We start from the raw sequence: 25,119 nt of genomic DNA on the forward strand, positions 1-25,119 counted from the left end.
TTCATCTATTCATAGTATTCATTTATTCACAGTATTCATCGATTCACAATAATATATTAACAATTTAAAAGCTGCACAAGTAAGCAAATGCTACTATCATGAAAGGAAAAACCTAAAGTTATAGCTATGTAAAATGTTTATTCAAATATTGTGCCCAATCCTCTCTTATCGTCGTTATTACTGAAGTGGACAATGGAGAAGTAGTGTTGAACCACTGCATAATAAAGGAAACTTTACTATTAAATTCATTTTAATGTCAAAAGTTTATTGATATTTGTAAGATTTTCAAATGTAAATTTTTACCTCAGTCCATTCCCCTTTGTTTTATGCTCGAATGATTGCCTTCATCCATGACATGATGTAGTAGCCACATGCGCAGGAATCATTATGCTTATTACACTAAACATGTGAAAGAACTTAGTCAAATGTAATGGTTTAAATTTGACTACAAAAATTAAAGGTTAAAGATCAACGAATTCCAACTCTAATTTCAAGTTGTTGTCCTCTGGTCCTAGTCACAACTCTAAACAAATTTGAAACATTTGAAACATTAGAAACATAAGTTAATATATTAATATCATAATGAATTGATAAGAATGAATGTAATACTTACGTTTGTATCAAGGGCTTCAACTCCGCTTTAATCTTCCAATGAAGAAAAGAAAACCATACAACTTCTACTTTTTTTGGAATGATTTCCAATGGCCCCTGTCATGTACCAACAACTAGTGAGTTAGTTTATTGACTAAAATTTGATAAAAGTTGAATATTGGGAAACACATACGCATCAATGTATGACGCGATATATATCTCTCTGTTAGACTCAGTCATCCATGTTTGAATATATGATTTTCTGAAATCTAATGTGTTTCCAGATGGTTGAATGGTCTGAGGTTCAAGAAAGCCATAAATTGACGCCCAACCTGATTCAACTACGATGGTGTCCATGTACCTGTAAGAGTATATTTATTAAAAAGTGATAATACTAATATACAAATTGGAAAATAACAAATAAAAAACTTACATGCACCATAGTTGTATGCATGAAATGTTGAGCATTTTTTCTCCACCAATGATCTCATAAGCATCATCGAAATTAATATACAATGGAACATGGCAATCGAGGCCAAATGTTCTTAACTCCTACAACATTTGTACCGGTCCTTTTCTCAACTTATTTAATCTAGAGGTCAATATGGATATAGCATCATGGTCTTCTGCTTCCTCACGAGCCTCATTCACAGGTTGAGCAATTGGTTGTTTCTCAAGACGGTAGACCTGCAACTCACATTTACAAAAGTTAGGAATCGTTTAATTATAACTTGAAGATTTAAGATAATAAAAAGAAGAATATAATACCTCTAGTGGGCCAAAATATGGCATGATCATAGCCTTAGGCCAAGCTATAAATGTGCCTAAAGCCTCCCCCACGAACTGGATTTCAGATGTAGGCAATGGCACTCGAGCCTGGGGGTCTCTTGGATCATCAATCATTACCCGCGCGTGAGTGGGCAATAAAGGAGCATCATGAATGGTCTGGCTTCCTGCAATCTGTCGTCCCACGACCACTACGCGCGGAGGATCCTCATCAACCAAAAACTCATACTGAATATTGTAATCAGTACGATCTGCAGTAGAGCATGAGCCTTTGGTGCTCACACGAGGGCAGTAGGATCATCTGTAGGGGCGTCCTCCTGCTGTGACTGTTGTTGTTGCTCTTGTTGTTGCTATTGTTGTTGTTGTTGTTGTTGTTGTTGCTACTATTGGGTGATCATTGCAAGTTTTTCTTCGAGCATTCTGAAGCGTTCACCCATGCTTTCCTCTAATTCGACTTACACATGTTGTCTGATGCTACTAACCATTTCCTGAGTCACGGCTTTTGTGCTTCTTGGTTTAGGGCCAAAGTAGTCCCTCAATCCAATAGCTCCTCCAACACCACGCACACGACCTGGACAGTCTAGCCGACCTGTGGCTGCTACTAGGAGGTCCTCCCTACCTTGTGCCACAAATGTGCCTTAACTTTGTTGGTCAACCAAGTCATCCTGCATATCATAATGAAGCTAGACACATTAAAAAATTTGTTACATAATTTTTTATGAACTATGGTAATCAGTTAAAAGTTTCCACTTACAATTCTCTGGGATATCATAATGAAGCTAGACACATTAAAAAGTTTGTTACATAATTTTTTATGAACTATGGTAATTAGTTAAAAGTTTCCACTTACAATCCAATAGCTCCTCCAACACCACGCGCACGACCTGGACGGTCTAGTCGACCTGTGGCTGCTACTAGGAGATCCTCCCTACCTTGTGCCACAAATGTGCCTTGACTCTGTTGGTCAACCAAGTCATCCTGCATATCATAATGAAGCTAGACACATTAAAAAGTTTGTTACATAATTTTTTATGAACTATGGTAATCAGTTAAAAGTTTCCACTTACAATTCTCTGGGATTTCTCCTGAGTAGAGTGGGATGTAAACTGGCCATTGGACTTTGTCCGTGCAACCTTCCACAATTCATGTCTGGCTGGTGGAGGTGCTAGATCAGGTGACTAAAGACCTAACTCCTCAGCGCGACGTTTTCTCATCTTTTTCTCTAATAACGCATAGCCACCACGTGACAGTACGTGTGGTGTATCATTAAGCTTCTGCCTCTACTGGGTGGCTATCCTTTTCACCTATGAAAAAATGAAAATCATTAAGCATAAATCACAAATTAACATCTTGTGTGACTCGAGCAAAATATTAAAAAACATACCTGCCACTTAGGAGTAAGTCTAGATTCTTTAAACTGCACCCACTCCTCCTCAGTTATTTTATATTTTGTACAAGGAGTGTCGTTCTGTTTAGAGCCAAAGACGTATTGACGTGTCATTCTCGTCTTGAAGTCCCTCCACCGGACTGCAATGTGGGATAAAATTTTCTTCCTTATCCTCTCATCATTAGGGATATTCCAATTTTCCTGTTAAAAACAAAATTAATGTTAAAGCATGATCAACAAAAATAAGTCAATGATGGAAGTAAAACATCTTAAACATACCAAAATATCCTGCCATAGTAGATTTTTGTCAACTTGTGGGACATCATCCCAACAGGTAGCGACAATAGGGACATATGCTTTTGCCATCACGCCCAAGTAACTTTTGAACGATGTTGCATGTGCCCCAATAGGCACAAATGTTCGGGGATCAAACTCCATCATCACTGGTTTCTCATTAACCCGACGGGATGTGACATCAGGCATCCGAGTCACAGATCTACCCCCTCCTCCCGTCGGACCTGATCCAGAGCTCATCATAACTGTTTACAAAGTGTTAGTACATTATAGTTAGAACAGACAAAATAAATAAATTGTACAAGTAATTAAAACAATGCTAAGACACCTATTTATACCATATGCCTTCGTTGTGATCACATCAAGTTGCATGTATTTCATCGGGTACATCATCGATCTTATTTTCAATGGTTCTTGATGAGAAGGAGCTTGTCTCAAGTATATCTAGAGAGTCTTCATCATCAGTTGTGTGCATGGCTCCGTCTTCCAATACCATTGACCATTTATGATTCACTGGGTCAGTGACATAGAATATCTGTCTTGCTTGACTAGCCAAAATAAATGGTTCATCCGTGTAACTCATTTAAGATCCACCAAAGTGAATCTGAGGTCTTCTGTCACCACACCAGAATTACTGTGATGGAAGACCATCAAGAAATCACATTGGACCTCTTACTAGAGCCATGGCTAGGAAGATTCAAGAAGAAGAAGGATCACCTAACATTTTAATTCTATGGAAGGTTACTTATAAAAATCCTTCTAGTGTCCAAGGAAGTGTAAGACCTAAAAATGAGAGCTTACAACTAAGAGAGGAATTTGAGAAAAAGTTCCAACAAAGGGACAAAGAGATTAGTGAGCTCAAGGATATGATTGGTCAACTTTTGATCAATCAAGACAAGGGTAAAAGGAAAGAAGGGTCTACACATAGAAAAAGAGAATACCTTGGAGATACATCCTCTCCACCTAGTGAACTTGAGCATTATAGTAGTCATCACAATGATGACCACTATCAAATACCTCCTAGGAGAAATCATAGAGTGAGAGAGCATCACCCAAGGGAACCCAAAATTGATCTTCCTCCTTTCCATGGAAAAGATGATGTGGAAGAATATCTGGACTGGGAGATGAAAGTTGAGCAATTGTTTGAGTGTCACCAAATAGATTATGAGAGGAGAGTTACTATGGCCACTTTAAGCTTTCAAGGCTATGCCTTATATTGGTGGACAACCTTGGTCAAAGATCTGAGATTGAGAAACCTACCTTCCATTAGGTATTGGAATGAGTTAAGGTCTGCCTTAAGAAGAAGGCATGTGCCAGCTTACTATGATAGGGAGTTAATGGACAAGCTCCATAAACTCCAACAAAGAAACATGAGTGTTGAAGAATATAGGCAAAAAATGAAGTTACTCATGTTGAGAGCTGGGATAAGAGAGGAACCAATGATAACAATTGCTAGGTCCCAAAGTGGACTTAATTATGACATAAGAGATAAGGTAGAACTCTTACCTTACAATGATCTCAATGAATTAGTCCAACTTTGTGTGAGGGTAGAGCAACAACTCAAGAGAAAAAGCTCCAATAGAAAGGAGTACCCTACTAGTTCTAGTCATAAGAAAGAATACAAGAGGGAGGGTAGTCTATCTAAATCAAGGTATGATGGGTCTAGGGAAAAAGAGAGAGAAAAAGAAAGGGTTAAAGAACCTTCAAGAGACCATAAAAGCAAGGAGACTAAGTGCTTTAGAAGTGGGGGAAAAGGACACTATGCATCTGAGTGTCGAAATAGAAGGTCAACTTACATTCTTGAGCATGAGAGTGACAGTGAGGGTTCTTCATATAGTGAGTCTGAAACATCCACTTCTGAAGAAGAAGAAACTTTACCTTGTGATGGTGACTTACTCATGGTAAGAAGACTCCTTGAAAATAAACATGTTGAGCTAGAACAGTCACAAAGAGAGAATCTATTCCACACAAGGTGTAAAGTTTTTGAAAAGACATGTTCAATGATTGTGGATAGTGGCTCTTGTTGTAACTGTTGTAGTTCAAGAATGGTAGAGAAGCTAAGCTTAACTACTACTCCTCATCCTAAACCTTATAAACTTCAATGGATCAAAGAGGATGAAGGAATAATAGTTAAAGAACAAATAAGTGTACCCATTTTCATTGGAAAATATGAAGACCAAATTGTTTGTGATATAGTACCAATGGAAGCTGGGCACATATTACTTGAAAGGCCTTGGCAATTTGATAAACAAGCTCTACATGATGGAGTCACCAACAAAATCACCATTCAACACAGGGGCAGGAAAATTGTTTTGTGTCCTCTTACACCTTCACAAGTAAGAGAGGACAAAATAATTCTTAAGAAGAAGTTGGATGGAGAGAAGAAAAAGGAAAATAGGAAAGAGAAAAAGGAGAAGAATATGAGTTTGGTAAACAATGCCTCAACCAAAGAAGTTGTCCAACCTTAAACCTTAAAAGTTTCTAAAAATCTTTTGCTTGGACAACCTCATTTTCTTCTCTATTGCAAAGAGGAACTTGTTTCAGTAAATTATGAACTTGGTTCTCTACCAAAGGGGTTGCAAAAACTTTTAAAAGAATTTGATGATGTATTTCCTAAAGAGGTACCAAGTGGATTACCACCTTTGAGGGGAATAGAACATCAAATAGATCTAGTGCCTGGGGCAAGCCTTCCTAATAGGCCAGCCTATAGGACCAACCCCATGGAAACAAAAGAGATAGAGAAACAAGTTAATGAATTATTGAACAAAGGGTGGATCCAAAAGAGCTTAAGTCCTTGTGTTGTGCCTGTGTTGTTGGTTCCTAAGAAGGATGAATCTTGGAGAATGTGTACAGATTGTAGGGCCATTAACAATATAACTGTTAAATATAGGCACCCCATTCCTAAATTAGATGACATGTTGGATGAATTACATGGAGCAAACATTTTCACTAAAATTGATCTCGAAGCGGATATCATCAAATAAGAATTCAAGAGGGAGATGAATGGAAAATCGCTTTCAAGACCAAGTTTGGTTTGTATGAATGGTTAGTCATGCCCTTTGGCTTGACCAATGCTCCAAGTACATTCATGAGGTTGATGAATCATGTCCTTAGGGAATGCATAGGGAGGTTTGTAGTGGTCTGCTTTGATGACATCTTAATCTATAGTCAAGGTCTTCAAGAGAACCTTAGCCATGTTAAAAAAGTCTTGCTTCTTCTTAGAGAACATAATCTCTTTGCCAACTTTGATAAATGTACTTTTTGTCAAGAAAGTGTAATTTTCCTTGGATTCAAAGTCGGAAAAGAAGGTGTACATGTTGATGCTGAGAAGATCAAGGCTATACAAGAATGGCCAACCCTTAAAACAGTAGGAGAGGTGAGAAGTTTCCATGGTTTAGCTAGTTTTTATAGAAGATTTGTAAAGGACTTCTCCACCCTAGCTGCTCCTTTGAATGAACTAGTCAAGAAAGATGTTCCTTTTCTTTGGGGTGATAAATAAGCTTTATCTTTTGAGTCCTTGAAACATAAGTTAACTCATGCACCTATTCTAGCCTTGCCTGATTTTTCCAAAGCCTTTGAACTAGAATGTGATGCATCTAGGGTAGGGATAAGAGCTATTTTAATTCAAGAAGGTCATCCCGTAGCCTACTTTAGTGAAAAACTTAGGGGACCTACTTTAAACTATCCTACTTATGATAAAGAGTTATATGTCCTCATTAGAGCTTTAAAAACTTGGGAGCATTATTTAGTAATTCGAGAATTCATCATACATACTGACCATGAATCTCTCAAGTATATTAAAGGGCAAGCAAAGCTAAACAAAAGACATGCCAAGTGGGTGGAATACCTGGAGCAATTTCGTTATGTCATCAAACACAAAAAGGGGAGTACTAATGTTGTTGCGAATGCTTTATCTAGAAGACATGCATTATTAGTAACCCTAGGCTCACAAATATTAGGATTTGATGATATAAGAGAACTATATGAAAATGATGAAACATTTGCATCCACTTATTCTTCATGTCTTAAGAAGCCTTTTGATGGATTCTATCTTTCTGAGGGGTATTTTTTTAATAAAGGAAAACTTTGTATACCCCAAGGATCCATTAGAAAACTTCTTATCAGAGAGAGTCATGGAGGAGGACTCATGGGCCATCATGGAGTTGATAAAACTCTAAACATTTTGAAAAGTAAACTCTATTGGCCACACATGAGAGTAGATGTTCAAAGGCATTGTTCTAAATGCATAGCTTGTTTAAGAGCTAAGTCAAAAATTATGCCTCATGGACTCTATAGACCTCTTCCCATAGCTAATACCCCTTGGGAGGACATAAGCATGGATTTTGTTCTAGGATTGCCAAGAACTCAAAAGGGGTATGATTATATATTTGTGGTAGTAGATCGTTTTAGTAAAATGGCACATTTTATACCCTGCCACAAAGTAGATGATGCTAGCTATATATCTAGACTCTTCTTCAAAGAAATAGTGAGATTGCATGGCTTACCCAAAACCATAGTGTCTGATAGAGATGTTAAGTTCCTAAGTCATTTTTGGAAAACTTTATGGGAAAAGCTAGGAACTAAACTTCTATTTTCTACCACATGTCACCCACAAACTGATGGGCAAACTGAAGTAGTAAATAGATCTCTATCTACTTTGTTAAGGCTAATATTAAGAAGTAATAATAAAAGTTGGGATGATCATCTACCTCATATTGAATTTGCTTATAATAGAGTAGTTCACAAGACTATTAATCTTTCTCCTTTTGAGGTTGTTTATGGTTTTAACCCTATTACACCTCTTGATTTACTACCTCTTCTAGAAACATCTTCTTTTCTTCATAAAGAAGGTGTATCTATTGCAGAGTTTATCAAGAAATTACATGAGAAGGTTAAAACCCAAATTGAAAAACAAACCCAAAAATATGCAGAGTATAACAACAAAGGGAGAAAGAAAATAGTTTTTGAAGAAGGAGACTTAGTTTGGCTTCATTTGAGAAAGGAAAGATTTCCTTCTCAACGAAAGTCCAAACTTAGTCCAAGAGGAGATGATCCTTTCAAAGTGGTCAAAAAGATAAATGATAATGCATACATATTAGACCTTCCTGAAAGTTATGGTGTCAGTCCTACTTTTAACATCTGCGATTTAATTCCTTTCACAGGAGATGATCAACAGGATGAAGCAGATCTGAGGACAGATCCTTTTCAAGAGGGAGGGTCTGATGGAAGACCATCAAGAAATCACATTGGACCTCTTACTAGAGTCATGGCTAGGAAGATTCAAGAAGAAGAAGGATCACCTAACATTTTAATTCTATGGAAGGTTACTTATAAAAATCCTTCTTCTCTTAACTAAAGCACTTATACTTTGTTTTGTAGGGACTAATAAAGCTTGGAGACCATGATTGAGTCATCCAAGAAGTTAAATCAATAAAGGAAAGCAAAGGAGCCAAAAAGGGAGGTGCTTGCGGAATGGGAAAGGCACCAGAATTTTTCACGTGACTTGGCTGACTTGGAATGAGGCATGAATCTTGCTGGCTGAGCTGGAATGAGGCATGGACCTTGCTAGATCAAAATGGACGTGCATCCTATTTGAATTTAGGAGGGAATTAAATCAGAAATTAGGCTCCTCTTCACCTATAAATAAGAGGGCCTCCTCTTTGTATTTCCTCACTTTTGAGCTTAATGATATGTTGCAGGATTTGCTTTCCAGCTTTTGTGCTCTTAAGTCACCTTTGATTTACTCTTTCTTCTTCCTTTCCTCAAGCTTCCTTCCTCTTTAGGAAGGCGCTCTAAGCTGTGAGGCTTCACCCATACACCTCTTCTCCATTAAAACACTTCAAACCACTGCACTGTTTCATCAATCCGCTGCACCTTCAGTCACTGCTGGTTTCTTCTGGGTTCGGAGCTTCTGCCTGCTTGTTTCCAGCTGGGACTAGTCTCCATCATACTGTCAACCCATTTACACTTGAAAACTAGAACTCTAAAAGTGACAATCAATTTCCCAAATTTCTTGTATTATTCCAAAATAACTGATTGATGCTGTAATTGGATTCTTATCCTTGGAACTGGAAAAGTGTACAGCCTCAGCTTGTACGGTAACTTCACTATTTTGAACTCTACTTTTATCATTTTCCTCCTTTGAATAGAACAAGTAATTGTTTATGTAATAGCCGCCGAAAGTGATCACATCAGTGTTAGGTCCACGAGCTAGTCTCAATAGATTTTTAGAAACATTCGGAGTCGCATAAATCTTTTTCTTAAACCAAGCTAAAAAGGATTTGTTATGTTCATTAAGTGTCCACTTTTCACTCATACGTGGATGTGCTGACTTAATTTCATCAATGTGTTGTGAAATGTAAGGAATAACATCCTCTGTGTTGTTTAAAATGTACAAATGTGCTTGATTAACTTCCTTTCCACTAACACTTTCAATCCTTACTCCTCGAACTCCCTTTCCTTCACGTATGTTTTCATGTCTTTTCTTTGGAAGTCCTATTGGGTCACAACTTGGCATATAACTTGAGCAGAATTCAATGGCTTCCTCTGTAATGTAGCGCTCTATAATCGATGCTTCTGGTCTCAATTGATTCTTAACATATCCCTTTAAGATATTCATGTATCTTTCAACCGGGTACATCCACCTCAAGAAAACCGGCCCATATATTCAAATCTCTCTCACTAGACGGACAATCAAATGAATCATGATATCAAAAAATGAGGGTGGGAAATACATTTCCAATTGGCACAATAGTCTGATGACCTCATTTTGCAAATCATCTAACTGACGAGGATCAACATCTAAATGGCATTGAAAAGCAAACTCAAACGTGTGAGAATACCTCTAACAGAGGCAGGTAATATGGCTCGAATAGCTACTGGTAAAAGTTGTTGCATTAAGACATGACAATCGTGAGACTTTAAACCAACCAACTTCAAATCTTTCATAGAAACAAGGCTACTAATATTCGATGAATAACCTTGTGGAACCTTCACACTATGTAAACATTGAAAAAAAAAAATTGTTTTTCTTTTTTTGAAAGAGTGTGACAAGCTGGAGGAAGATAGGTGCGTCTTCCTATGGATTGCGGATGTAACTCAGAACGGATTCCCATGTCAACCAAGTCTTGTCGTGCTTTCACTCCATCTTTTGTCTTTCCTTTAACGTTTAGTAAAGTCCCAACAACACTATCACATACATTTTTTTCAACATGCATCACGTCTATGCAATGTCGCACATCAAGTTTACACCAATATGGAAGATTGAAGAATATTGATCGCTTTTTCCAAATGTTTTTCTCAACGGTCTTCTGTTTATGTTTTCCGAAGACAACATCAATGTTCCTCACCTAGTCGTATACTTCTTCCCCATTACGTGGTCTGCACACTACATCATCCTCAGGACTTCCATTAAAGGCTTTTTTCAATCTACGGTAAAGGTGATTTCGAGGAAGGAATCTTCGGTGTCTTGTTTACACAGTTTTCTGCCCATGCTTCAGTTGAAGATAGCTAGTATTTTCTTAACAAATCGGACATGCAAAATGACCTTTAACACTCTAACCACTCAAGTTCTCATATGTTTGGAAATCATTTATGGTGCAAAACAACATTGCACGCAAACGAAAGTTTTCTTCTGAATATGAATCGAAGACCTCGACGCCCTCTTCCCACAATATTTTTAAATTGTCAATTAAGGATTTAGATAAACATCAATGTCATTTCCAGATTGTCTAGGACCCGATATCATCATAGACAACATCATGTATTTTCTCTTCATGCAAAACATAGGAGATAGATTGTAAATCATCAAAATAACTGGTCATGAACTATGTTTTGCTACTTAAGTTGCCATAAGGATTCATACCATCGGTAGCAAGTGCAAGTCTTAAGTTTCTCGGCTCTACACTAAATTCGGGAAATGTGCCATCAATGTTCTTTCATTGTGGGGAATCAGCTGGGTGTCGAAGAAGATTATCACATTTTCTTCCATCAACGTGCCACATAAGATTCTTCGCATCTTCTTTAACAGAAAATAATCGTTTCAACCTAGGTACTATAGGTAAATACCACATGACCTTAGCCGGTGGACCTTCATTGTGTTCATCGTTATTTCCATCAAGTTTCTTCTTAAATCGTGACGAACCACACGTCGGACACACCTTCATTGAAGCATACTGATCTCTATACAATACACAGTCATTGGGACATGCATGTATCTTTTGGTATTCCAAACCCATTGGACATAGAATTTTCTTCGCGTCGTAATTACGGATAGGTAACGTGTTATTTTCTGGTAGCATCTCCTTCAGCAACTCCAACAATTCCGTGAAACTTTTATCAGTCCATCCGTTTCTTGCTTTTCAAACAAAACAATTTCAAAGTAGCCGATAACCTTGTAAAATTGATGCATCCTGGATACAACTCTTGCTCCGAATTTTTCTTAAAACTATTGTATAAATGAGCTCTTCCAAAATTTTCTTCGCCAACGTCACATACAATTTCGTTTAAATGATCACTCATCCATTCGTCGACGTAATCTGAACGTCTTAAAGTTGTTGGCTTATATAACACTTTCCCATGTCAAGTCCAAACTATATAACTTCTCATTATTCCATAGATGAACAGATGATCACGGATGTTGTCCAAGTCTTCATATACTTGATTGAGACAACAAACACAAGGGCAAAAATATGCCCCGTTCACTGGTTTTGCGTGTTCTATAACATATTGTATGAACTCAGAAACCCCTCGCTCATACTCTTCACTAATACGACGCTGATGAATCCAGCTTCGATCCATACTACTACACTGAACGAAAAGAATCCGCAGAAAAAAAAAACTAACTTACGTAGAGAAACAAAAATAAATACCTATCATACGTTGAAGGAAAAAAATAAAGTATCAAAGTATACGTACACGAACACAAATATCTATCGTTATACATATATCATACGTCCAGAATCGGAAAACACGAACACATATATCATACGTAAGAGATATTAAAGGAAAAAAAAACAAACTTGAAATGGTGTCACTGGAGAAGATGACAAAGATCCCTGACAACGAACGAACACAAATATCATACGTTGAAGGAAAAAAAACTATCATAGTATCGTTATACATATAGATATCATACGTCCATAATCGACAAACACAACACAAACACGAGCACATACATCATACGTAAGAGTATTTTAAGAAAAAAAACATACTTAAAATGGTGTCACTAAAGAAGATAACGAACTTCACTGACCCCGTATGAAAAACAGCCTAAAGATAAACGAAAAACAATCGGTCAACCTTAGGAATGAGAACCAAATGACATTACAAAGACAGAAACGACTTAAAAATAACCTTTCTTTATCGTAGTCGTCCACCAAGAAGAAAGTTCAAGCAGAAATGGAACCACGAACAAACAGTGAGACTGTGTTTTGTTTTTACATTCAATAAAAAACTTTCACGTCGTATACAACAAAAATTTGACGTTATGTTTAAAAACAACGTCGAAGTCCCAAACCATTCGACGTTTTCTCTTAAAACAGCGCGCCTTTTTTATTAATTTTTTTTTATAAATTGCAAAGGTTACGTCAAATTTGAAGGGGCTTGGACGTAATATTGGAAGCCACAAGTTTGTACCTTTTTATTTCTTTTTAGTTTTTTCTTTTAAACACGAGAGCATTAATAGAACGTCGAGTTCTATTGGAATTCGAAGTTTTGTTCTTCCGCCTAAAAGTACCACACTTTCGGATCTTTTTTCTTTTCTGCCCTCCCATAGAACGTCGTAGGTTGTCGGGCTGGGACGTGAAGGGAATTGAAGTACTTGGGAGCATTATTTGTGTGCTTAATAGAACGTCGTATTCGGTGGGGGCTTCGACGTTTTATTCTTCCGACAATAGCAAAATGTGGCGCTCTTATGATTCTTTTTTCTTTAAAATCAGACATGAAATTTTTTCTTTTTACTTCTTCCCTAATCGATTCAAGTTAGCAGTGTACTGAAATTTGCACTTTTAAACCAGTGATAAGTTTTTGATCAATAACAGAACAGCATAATCTTCTCTTTTCAACTAGATTGAGGGTTAGTTCACATAATGCAATTAACATTAACAATTCACATATCGTTTACTAAAATAAATCTTCATTTCATTTCAAAATAAAACCGAAGCAGTACATAAAACCAAAGATGACTTAATGCCATGATTACAAAATATGAAAAAAAAAATCCACATAGAAAAGTAGTCCCTATTCTTAAGAAGAAGATTCCATTCAATCTTCATCAGTTGACTCATCATCAGAATCTTCAGTTTCAAAGCCAATGTCATTCTTGTTTCCCTTCTTCTCCCATCTGAAAAGAGTATCTTCAACTCTCTCATCCCTTTCAGAATTCTTCCTAAATTGATCAACAACATATTTCTCAAAATTAGTTTGTGGAATGAAGGCAGTATGATCTGGAGAAGGAGTAGGTGTACTTCCAACACTTAGCTCATCTCTGAAGAACCATCCATTCACAGTCCTTTCCAGCCAATAGAAAACAGACTTAGTATACCAATTTTTTGTGACTTGTTGCACACAAGTCTTACTTCGTGAGATACATCTACTCCTTGGAGTATCAGCACTTGGTTGATAAATACTCCATATGGCAATTTGTGTGCATATTTATGACCTGCAGCGATCATAAGGTCTTTTAGTACCGCAACCCAGTTGGTTGGGATTCTAGTCTTGATAGCATTCAGCATAAATACATCTTCTGTTGACATTCTGTCCTCGACAAATCTTCCAGGCAGCAGTAGCCAAGTCAAGACATAATCAATCAGTTTCTCCTCCTTGTTTAAGCCATCATGTAGGTACTGCTTATCCACCGTGTACCTTCGTGGATATCTTAAGCAGTTTACATATATAGCTCTCTTTGTTAGCCATCTTTTTGACTCAGAATCACGGATATGAGAATCCAAACCTTCAGCTTTCAGTCCAATAATATGTGACCAAACATTATCGTCAATAGTAATGTTAACACCTTTGACCCTTGAGTGAATGACCCCATTTACAACCCTCAGGTTTGTGTAGAAAACCTCTACCAGATCTAGATAGCAATCTCCTTTCATCTGGACAAAATCAGTAAGCCCTTGATATGCAATCCATTCTTGAAAAAAGGAACCATTCTTTCTTGAACAATTGCAAGTCCAATACTTGTGAGGAACTACATATTTTATAACTCTCCAGAATAAAAACTTTCCTCGGATCTCGTCATCACTTATCCATCCAGACGGGTATGCGTTTCTTGTAACCCGGGCAACCTTCTCTTTTCTTTTAGATGATGATGATGAAGAAGCCATGTATGGATAAAATTCTTGGAACGTCTTTCACAATCTAGTAGTTTTTAACTTCTCAACTTTGAAGCTTAAAATATACAATGGTTATGTCGAATTTTACTAGGCTTTGACGTACTAATTGTCAGCCAGAAGACAAAGAGTTTGACAAAAGACAAAGGTTACGTCATATTCTGCGAATTTACAACATTTTCTTCTTCATCCTTGCGCCTCTTTTTCCTTTTTAAAACCTCTCATAACCTCCCAGTACCATTATATTTTAATATAATATTTACATTTTAAGATAACCTCCCATTGAAAATGCAACGTTACGGATATTCGAGGTTTTCTTCTTCAGCCTTCCGCCATTTTTTGTGCTTTTTTCATTTATAAACCTCCCATAACCCACCATTACCTTTATATTTTAAGATAAGATTTAAAATTTTTTATTTATTTTTATATTATATAAATTTGTTTAAATTTATCTTGTAATATTTACATATTATAAAATATAAGAACGATTTGTCGGTGAAATTTAAAGAGAATAAAATTTTGTTTTTTTAAAATATTAATTTTATTTCATATGGAAAATAATAATAATATTTTATGAGAATTGTGTTTTAGTTATAGATCACAATAATTAAAATCATAATAAATATTTTTATATTATTAAAAGTAATTTGAAATGAATGTTTTAGGCTAAAGAAAGGTATGATGATACTAAAAGACTTTGATTGATTTTTAAATTATAATACTTTAAGTTTGAGAACAAATTAAGTTGATTGATAAACTAAAGGTTAAGATAGAATATCGTAGACAAAAATTGAGACAGCTCAGTTAGAAAAAAAATATTTAGACAAGTTAACAACAGAGATGCATCACACCAAGTCAAAGACCGAGAAGAGACAGCGTGTATGGAGAATAGTCAGACAGATCTAGACCAAAAATTAAGACATAATGGGTTGGGTCGAAGATTAAGGCAGGTTAAGTTTGACGGTGGAGACTGATTGGGATGGGCTGACCCGAGCCAAAGGTAGGATAGAGGACTATCTCCTGAATAATAATTAGTATAGGAAATAAAATAAATTGTATTTTTCTTATCAAAGATTAACATCTTTGTGGCAAATATTTCTTTTAGGGTTTTTTAGGTGCCTTAAACATTTATACCTATATATAGGGACACCAAATACATATGTAGACATTTTAGAAGTCATAAATATGCATTTGCAATGTTGAGGAAGGATTCTTTTGGTTCTTGGTTTACAACTCTGATTCTTATCAAAGATTAACATCTTTGTGGCAAATATTTCTTGTAGGGTTTCTTAGGTTGACTTAAACATTTGTATAAATGATTATGATATCAACAAATATTATGATTAATATTATTAGAAAAACAAATTTGACCCCTCTCATGCATTATTTCTTCGTTTTTTAGTATTTTAACAAACGTGTGATCAATATCCAGCCACGTTGCCATTAATATGACCATAAATAATCATTAAAAACTCATTTGCATTTCTTAATTTATAACGCTTTGAATCGATTCTTTATTACTTAGAATCGATTATATTAACTTAGCAAAATTGAGAGTGGAATTATATGAATATAGAGTGACACATCAAACTTTTTAACTTCAAGCCCTCCAAATCTCCCCTTCTTTGCGGGTGATTGAAAAGTAGACAATTTATGGGGAGCGGGTAGTCATTTTGTCTTTAAATGAATCAAACGAAATTTATTGATTTTTTTCTTAATGATGTTTGAACGTCGAATTCGGCGGGGCTTCGACGTTCATACAAGAAGATGGAGTGTGGCAGTTACTAAGCATAATTACACGATGTACGTCATCAGTTCATCTATAAATATAGCTTGCATTTCACATAATTCCTGCCTCCTGTTTCTGTATTGAACATATTAGGATTCATGTTTTTTATCTCCTTTGCATTTTCTTTTCCTTAGATATCTAAGCATTTTTGTTCTTCATATTGCAATTTGATAACTTGAACTTGAAAGTGGTTCATTCATCGTCATTTCATATGAAGGAGTGAAACCATGTTCTTTTACTAGACACAACATATGAAAATAATCTCATCAATATTAGGTATCTCCAAGGTGTTTGCTCGGAATAAAAACATTATATATATATATATATATATATATATATATATATATATATATATATATATATATTATAGGCTAATGTAATATACATCATGTTTAAAACATTTTCTAAGGATTCAAAAACATTTCATATCATGTCAAAATTTGTTTGTCCATGATACTGCGACTTGTCACATGTAACTTTATGTATGAACTATGCTTTCTTTAGGTGTTCCCTCAATTTTGTTGATCAAATAATGTATTGATAGTCGGTATTGATGAGTAGTTGCTTATCAAAGTGAAGTATATGAAATTGTTTCTCATGATATCTCATTATTTAGAGTTGTGCATGCTCCAATATTTCTTAGTAGTTTTGCATCCTATAGAAGAAACATGAAAGATTTTGATGGAAAGTGGATCGAAGAACATCCTCCACATGAGCCTATAGTTGCATAAGGTAATGAATGCGAAATTTCTATAGGAAACTGGACTTGTTTAGCTTTGACATGACAGATTATTATGTTATATATCACATAATAAAGACAATATATGAAACGCAGGAAGCACCTTTGAAAGCTTATTTGAAAACATATTTCAAAACAGGTGAAAAAAGAGCAGTATGCCATATTTTGTAATTAATACTGAAAACACAAAAGAAAGTGGAAATATTTTATCAAATCGAACATATCTTAGTTGTGTCATGTTAATGTGAATTTCGCCAAGTCACTTAAGTTGTTGAATTAAGTAATTAGCATGCATGGACAAGATTTTTCTATTAACAAGAAAAGTTAAACGGGGCAACCTGTGGATCAATTTTCAATATTGGATCACACAGCTATTCGGTAGTTGTTTTTGTGAAAGAATATTCTGTTATTAATAGCACAAGCCGCAGTTATACACTTTATATAATGAATATATTTCTCAGTTTCTTACTTTCACACGATCTTCATACATGCAGATGGAACAACACACAACTTGAATGAATACATTTACATATCTGTTGGTGATGCTATTACCGATATTACTATTGGTGCAGTCAAAGATATAATTTTTACCCAGAAAAATGTTGTGGTGATATTAATTTAGAGACGGTTAAAATTCACTTTAATAATTATAATTATGAATATAATAGATTGACGTTATAATACACTCTAAATTTTATCACAGTTAATTAACTGAAAAAAAAAATGACGGTTTAAATTGCCACTAAATAACATGTTACATTTGAATATGGTGATAGTGAAGACTTGCCTAGACTGAAAGTGAAGAGTTTGAGTTTTGCATAAAATTCTACGTCATAAAAAAAAACTTGAGATTTTAAAAACTTAAAATATAAATAATATAAATATAATACATGTCACATGTCCCACCTTAGTATATTACATAACTAACTGTAATGTACGTATCCTTGTTAATTATTAGAATTATAAATGCAAACTCTTTATTATGACATAAAATATAAATTGCGAAAACAAAAGAAAAATAAAATAATATTTCAAAGATAAATTAAAGCAGAATAAAGAGCCCTATTTTACATTAAGTCCTTAAAACAAATAGTCCAATATCAGTCATTAATGGAAAAATGAAAACTAATAAAAATTATTTAGTCATTACATATTATCATTTTACCTCATAAACCTTTTATTATTCGCTCTGAATTTTAAACTTGCTCTGATTAGTTCATGTAGCACTATGCACTGAGGGAATGTGTGAAAGCACACTTGCATTGTTCTGAGTTTCATTGGTGATCTTTGAGTCCATGGAAGGCTTCCCTTTCAGAAAATTTGAGTACCATTTGTTATATAAAAGCTGACATCGAACAATATTTCATGAGGCGTGTAGATTCATTGTCCTTAAGGACTTATCCACGGTGTATTGCGCAAGTCTCTCAGGATACATCCTAGAATATCTCTGAGGATCTCAAAAGTAGTAAAGATCTCTAAAAAGAGAGTATAAAATAAACCCAGAATAATTTTAGAAGAGGAAAAGAAGAAAAAAAAAGGAGAGAAGACTGACTTGGAATGTTTTTGGAATGGGGGAAAAGCTCTCTATTTATAGAGTTAGGAAAGAATAAATCAATAAAAGACAATAAAAGTCATTAAATATTTTACCGTTGGGGCACTTAATAAAATGAATTTAAACGTTATTGGCAATTAAAGTTTTGAACATTGCAATTTGCAATAATCTAACATTATTACAACAATCCCCCACTTATTGCAAAAGAAAAAGATAAGAAACTTTTATTCTGGGTCTCATAGGATGTAATGCATCAGACTTGGTATAGCAAGCTATATGAACCAGTCTTAGATTGAAATACTTAACACACAATGTAGTTGGTATAGCAAGTTATATGAACCAAAGACACTTGACGTGTGTTAGAGGTTTATCAATCACAATACACCCCCACAATCCTTGCTGTTATCGTTGTGTTGCGCTTAATAGGTCATGCGCGTGCCCGGTATTCATGAGTGCTCTAGAGATCATGCCAAGATCTCATGCAAGCGGCCCCACTCGACACTCATATAGGTGATTTCATCAAGTGTATGTTGCAAATCATACATCAACCGTAAGGGATATGAAAAATCATTAAAAACTTTGTTTAAGCTAAAATTCTTTCACCACATAGATTTTTAACGACAAAGTTTAACCTCTCAATATTGTAGTCTCTAGCACTTTCACACACACCATAGGAAGGGACATAATTGATTAAAATCAATTTAGTGCTATCAGAACTAACAAGTGACTTGTTTTTACCCATATGAACCTTATTCATGGGATCTCCAATCACAAAGGTTGGGTTACCATCACTTGTTTGTTTGCCAGTGGCTTAAGTCTCATTCCCCTCGATGTTTCTAATTATCATTTGTCTTCCTAGGGTTTTGTCAGAGGATCTGCTAGATTCCGTTCTGACTTCACATAGTCAATGGAAATAGTTCCACTCTTTAGCAGCTGCTTCACGAAATTGTGTCTCTATTCTTTCCATTGTAATTCTTGTTTTTAGCTATAGCTATTGCCGATTGGCAATCACAGTGTATTGATACCGATGGGGTTGGTTTCATTCCTAGTGGAATGTTCACTAAGAAGTTTTTCAACCACTCAGCCTCATTATCAGCCATCTCAAGAGCAACAAACTCAGATTCCATGGTTGATCTTGCAATAATTGTTTGCCTGACTGATCTCCATGTAATCGCACCACCCTCAAGTGTGAATACATAACCACTAGTGGATTTTGTTTCATCTGAATCAGAGGTCCAATTAGCATCACTGTACCCTTCTAGTACAGCAGGAAATCCACTATATTCAATGGCATAATCCATTGAACCTCTTAAGTATCTCATAAGCCTAGCAAGTGCATCTCAATGTTCCTGATTTGGACATTGAGTGTACCTACTCAGTCTACCTACTGCATAAGCAATATCAGGTCTAGAAAAGCTCATCAAGTGCAGTAAGCTCCCAATTATCTGGGCATACTGAGGCTGAGATAATGATTCTCCTTTATTTTTCATTAATTTAGAATTAGCATCATAAAGGGTACTCACTAGTTTTAAGTCATAAAACTCAAACTTCTTAAGAAGTTTCTCAATATATTATTCTTGAGATAGTAATATACTATCTCCCTTCCTTATGATTCTAATACCTAAAATCACATTGGTTTCACCCATGTCTTTCATGTCAAAGTTTGATCCTAGAAACAATTTAGTTATTGGTTTTGCTTTTCTCTTTGTAGGTAAAGTATACGAAAATTTACTCAAGTACCTCATCTTCTTCGTCCTCATCCGCGGTCTTTAGAAATGCGATCAGAAGTCATCGTTGCTGCAAGCACCTTGGCAGCCTCCGGAAGTTATGGGTTTCGCAAACATTGTCTGAGTTCTGAAAACAAAGTTTTGATCCTCTAGGATTGAGTTGTTGATGTCAGCCCTAAGTTCTTAAGATTGTTGTAAAAAATGCTGACAAAATCACGAACAATAATCAGCTGATTCATATCCACTCACTATTTCGAATAAATCCATGAAGGACCATACAAAATAACCCTTTACGTTTAATCCACTCCTGTCAATGCGTCCAAAAGAAATGAAAAAGAACAAATAAAAATCAGCTTTTGTACTCCCTTTTAACTTTCCTTCCCACTTGAAAATGAAAATAAAAGTACAAGTACCTGAGTGCATCAATCATGCTCCCTATGTATGCATGCAAGTAATTCACCCTCGACCAGTCATCTAATGATGAATTATGAGGTGTTTCTTGGCCTGCAAAGCTAAAAAGGCTTACTATACAACTACATAATAGGACAGTTGAATATGTTGAAAAAAGAATCATGGAACTTCTGAATTCTAAGTTGGAAAATTGCCATACCATTTTCCTGTATGAATATTGGTATATTGCCATAAGCGTTCCTTAGTGAGTGCAACATCCTTAGGAGAATATTGGGAGTAATTGGCACCTAAACCCATCAGCTGATTAGGGGAAAAAGTATTGAAGCTAAATCTTTAAGGGAATAAAGGAATACATAGAGTGGAATAGCACCGTGTTCCCGCTATTACCTTATATTTAGTTCTATCATTTGGATGATATACTGCAATCAGAAAGAACAATAATCAGCTGTTTCATTTCCACAAAATTAGAGGAAGCTGGATGACATGGATTGTGGAAGTTTATTTATTGAAGATTTGAATCGATAAAGGGCAAGAGACATTGATTGAGAATTAGATTTCCTGGCCTGATGAATTAGAAAATTTAAACACTATTTAACCAAAACAACAATTATATTCTATGATAAACAGGAGACAAAATCAGATATATGGAAACGCAAACCCTTTATCAGTCGCTGAAAAATATAAAATAGCATGTCAATAAGTCCAATTCCATTGATCTTGGAGAAAAGTGCAATTCCATTCGTAAGAAGTACTTGATTCTTAACTGTAGGATAGTACCTCTCACAACAAAGAAACATTTGTTCAACAGAGATATAGAATTGGTTATGCAATAAAAATGGATCAGAGAAACCGCTTGTGACGTACCTTGAAATTTTGCTGATACATCTGCTAGGTAATCCCTGTTCTCCTTCTTCAGGTTGTCTGGACTGTCCTTAACATAAAGAGTGTAGTAAAAGTTTATTCCAATGAAATCGAGTGAGCCCCTCACTAGATTTGATTCCTGTTGAGTGAAGGAAGGAAGCCTTGAGCCAGCATTCTTTTTCATTATATCCGGGTAATCTCCAAATATAAAGGGATTCATAAACCTGCGCTCAGAAATCATAACAAAACCAACTGTATAATGTATAAAACATTGAGATATAAAACCATTCATGAATTTCATAAATGGTACAAAACCAGTATATCAGTACATGAACAATTTATAAACTCCACTGTTAGAGTATACCTACAAAGTTTCACAGTGCCTAGAGATCAAAGTGTCACAAGCAATAGACTTGAGGTGGGAAATAAACAAAGAGGTTTAAGAGTTTATTCCTTGTCGCGTCACATTTTTGTGATATTTGACTTGCAAGGTGTGTGTATTTTCACGCTTTAATATTAAAGAACTCTTATATGAAGGGGCATGTTATAGATACAGAAATCATGTTTCTTCACCTGAGTTAAATTATTTTTGAAATGTTTCTCCTTTGCGATTCCAAGATGCAAATTTGTGAATGACACAGGTATTGGAAAGAGATACCATGCCTGGATTGTTACTTACCACCCAATGAAGAAGTCTTGGACCTTTTGAACGGCCATTAAATCTTCAGTAGAATTTGTTTGAGGAAGAAAACCAGGAAGAAGGTGACTAAACCCAATTAAGCCATGCTGCATGCCCTGCATCCAAAATAAATTGTTTACTGAATAAATTAAACTATCTTATCACCATTTCCAAAAGACATCATCATGATGACCTTTCCTTCTATCCTTTCCTGATTATGGTTTAAAATGCAAATATAAGGCCTAACGAATGACATTGTAGAGTGGCTTGAATGGGCCATTTGATATATAATTTTTACCTGGTATTTCTTCTTATATACCCTAGCAGCTGAAGCATGTGCTAACAACATATGATGGGCAGCCAAATATGGCTCCGTTGAGGAATTTCCTCTGGAACACTTCATTATAAGGTTAGGAGAACACCTCTGAGGTGGTCCCAATCCTACATCATAGCCCATTAGTATAATTATATTGACCTCATTCACAGTAGTCCAATACTTAACTCTGTCTCCAAATTCTCTAAAGCACACTTCTGCATATTTTGTGAAGTCTTTCCTACAAACATACATATATAAATATGGTATACCATTTCTCAATATCATGCCAGATTTAATTTGCACAATCTCTATCTAGGACAACACTGTAACACGACTAGAGACTTCAAGTTTGGGAACCATACACAATTCTTCGACTAACCCATCCTCCATATTCATCCTCAAGTGCTTGTGGCAGGTCCCAATGGTGTAATGTAACATGTGCTTCTATTCCTACATTAAGATAATCATAGAACAAAAATACATTTACTAGATAACTTCGAATAACCTCTTACGTGATAATCAAATTTAAAATCTAGTCTTCACAAGAACCATCGCCGATCAATTCATCAATAAGGTTGTTGTAAAACTGTAGTCCCTTGGGATTCACTTGTCCTCTTCCATCTGGTAATAGATGAAAGCAACATGGTTAGAACATGGAAATAATAACGTTTTGATTTTAGAGAGACTGATTGCCCCCAAATTAAACCAAGTGCGTGTATCTAATACGACTTAGTTTCTCACATTTTAATTTAGACATTAGTTTAAGAGTACCCTGACAACAGTTTGATGATCACCTAGAATAAGCCTTGACCATGATATGGAAAATCTGTATCCTTCTAAGCCCATGTCGGCCATGAGCTTAACATCTTCCTGCAGGAAAATCAAAGCTGGATATTAACTCAAAACAAACTATGAAGTCTTTTTAGTTGAACACGAATTTAAAGCAAGTGGATCATAAAAGATCTGCATCTTTTTGTGTATATACAACAATTTCTTTTAGTTCTTTTTATATATATGCTTGCACACCAGGGTCACTAACCTCCTTATATTTGTGATGATGATCACATGCAACATCTCCATCACCAGCAAAAAAATTCGCTGAAAAAATCTTTGCATTAAATTTCATGAAAAAGATAATAGCAATAAAGCTTAAAAATAGATTTAATATGTGAAAAGAAATGAAGCATAGTGTAGATATGAGAGTAGTGAGTAGAGGGTAGTACCATTTCCAGCATGAGAGAAGGTGTCCCATATGCTTGGCTTCCTGCCATCTTCATTTGCTGCACCTTCAACCTTTCACATAACGCCAATCACAAATTCAGCAAAGAATCACAAAAGTAGGACAGTGAAGAGTGTGAAAAACAGAGAGGGAGGGAGACAGAAGAACCTGGTAAGCCGAGGTTGATGCACCAAACACGAAGTCACGAGGGAACTGGTCTCTGCTAAAGGCATGAGCACCACGGTGGACTATCAGAAGCACTAATTCTAGAACTGCAAAAACCTTCAACATGAACCTCATACTCGCTGCTTTTCTTGTTAATGGCGTCATCTGTTTTAATGTTTTGACTATGAAACACAAATGACAAGGGCTCCGCTTTCTTGTGATTCAGCGTCTATTTGTTGTCTTTTTATTTATTTATTCTGGTTCTTATGAGTTTGTCAGAAGCCATATCTGCCCACACCTAGCTACCGCTGTATGTTTATGTATGTGAATATGCGGCTGAAATTTTCTTGCAGAAAAAAAGAAAAAATATATATATAAAGCAAAACACTTTCTTTCCTTTTAAAGAAAAAAAGTATATAAAAAAAACAAACAAACTCAACTGTCGCTATAATTTCAGATGTAACGTTGATATTTTCTCATGGATTATTGAAGAAAGGGAACTTTAAGGCCGCTTTAGGGTAAGCTTAGGAGAGATATACATTGTGCGCGAAGGTTAAAGAGGCAACCTTAACCCTACTTTCATATCCACTAAAAGCATTTGCGAGAGAGTGAAAGAGTCTTTCTACATAAAAACGGTGAGTTTGGTGAGAGGCAAGGAGGAGTTGGGTGACCTTGCGACTATCACTGGAAAGGGAAGTCTGTGCAAGCATTTCTAGGAATCAAAGAACTTGTACGGACTTTTTGAATTTTTTTTACCAAAATAGGCAAAAATAATTTTGAATTTACATAACTTTTTTCCATAAATAGACAGGTTTTGGAGGATTAAACAGCTTTAAATCAAGAAGTGATGTCCCTTCAATCTAATATATAAAAAATATTTAATGTTTCGGTCGTTTTGCCGGTTACATCTTTATTATTAAAAATTAAAATAAATAAACCTCTAACGATAGACAAATTCAAGAGAAGTAAATAAATAAATTTTTAATATTGATAATTTTTGTATCATTTATTTATAAATATTAGAATTTTAAATAGATAAATTTATAATATTTTTTTTCTTTTCGAAAAAAAAATATTAAATAATAATATTAAAACACAATATAATAAATAATTTAATTAAATTATGATGGTTGGTAGGCCAACCTGGCTCAATAATTTAATTAAATTAGGACGGTTGGTAGGTCAACCTGACTTACTACGGGTTTAACCAAGATGAATCGAGTTAAAAACTAGGTCGCATAAAAAAATTATATTCTTTTTCAAATCT

At 35.3% G+C, this 25,119-nt stretch overlaps 1 protein-coding gene across 6 annotated transcripts; it reads right to left on the reverse strand.

Moving 5' to 3' along the window:
* Positions 1-24,177, reverse strand: LOC108327006 (beta-glucosidase 11). 6 transcript variants are annotated; one of them, XR_008246928.1, is made up of 25 exons: positions 23,856-24,177; positions 23,692-23,761; positions 23,508-23,566; positions 23,263-23,338; positions 23,018-23,089; positions 22,831-22,918; positions 22,451-22,706; positions 22,153-22,268; positions 21,477-21,697; positions 21,000-21,031; positions 20,812-20,899; positions 20,615-20,705; positions 20,451-20,508; positions 20,215-20,328; positions 3,044-3,303; positions 2,762-2,965; positions 2,445-2,681; positions 2,228-2,355; positions 1,360-2,042; positions 1,025-1,278; positions 785-952; positions 614-708; positions 484-523; positions 304-399; positions 1-214 (listed from the first exon to the last, which is right to left on the reverse strand). XR_008246928.1 is itself a non-coding variant. In XM_052872940.1 (14 exons), exons 1-14 carry the CDS (start codon positions 24,015-24,017, stop codon positions 20,300-20,302), a joined length of 1,440 nt encoding a protein of 479 aa, XP_052728900.1. In that variant the 5' UTR covers positions 24,018-24,176; the 3' UTR covers positions 17,646-20,299. The 6 variants fall into 6 exon arrangements, 2 of the variants coding, with proteins under 2 accessions (XP_052728900.1, XP_017416145.1); XR_008246929.1 differs by lacking the exon at positions 484-523; XR_008246927.1 differs by having other exon boundaries at positions 304-523.
* Positions 24,178-25,119: the final 942 nt, after the last annotated feature.

This window comes from Vigna angularis, chromosome 2 (assembly GCF_016808095.1).
Source record: "Vigna angularis cultivar LongXiaoDou No.4 chromosome 2, ASM1680809v1, whole genome shotgun sequence".
Lineage (NCBI taxonomy): Eukaryota > Viridiplantae > Streptophyta > Magnoliopsida > Fabales > Fabaceae > Vigna > Vigna angularis.

Bases quoted from the DNA above. Each gene is read 5' to 3' on its own strand.
- LOC108327006 (XM_017560656.2), bottom strand. From the start codon at position 24,017: ATGACGCCATTAACAAGAAAAGCAGCGAGTATGAGGTTCATGTTGAAG. The intron at 23,090-23,262 runs GTGATCATCAAA...ATCTATTACCAG, and splicing joins ATGGTCAAGGCTTATTCTAG to ATGGAAGAGGACAAGTGAAT. The intron at 21,698-22,152 runs GTAAGTAACAAT...TTCTGAGCGCAG, and splicing joins CAAGACTTCTTCATTGGGTG to GTTTATGAATCCCTTTATAT.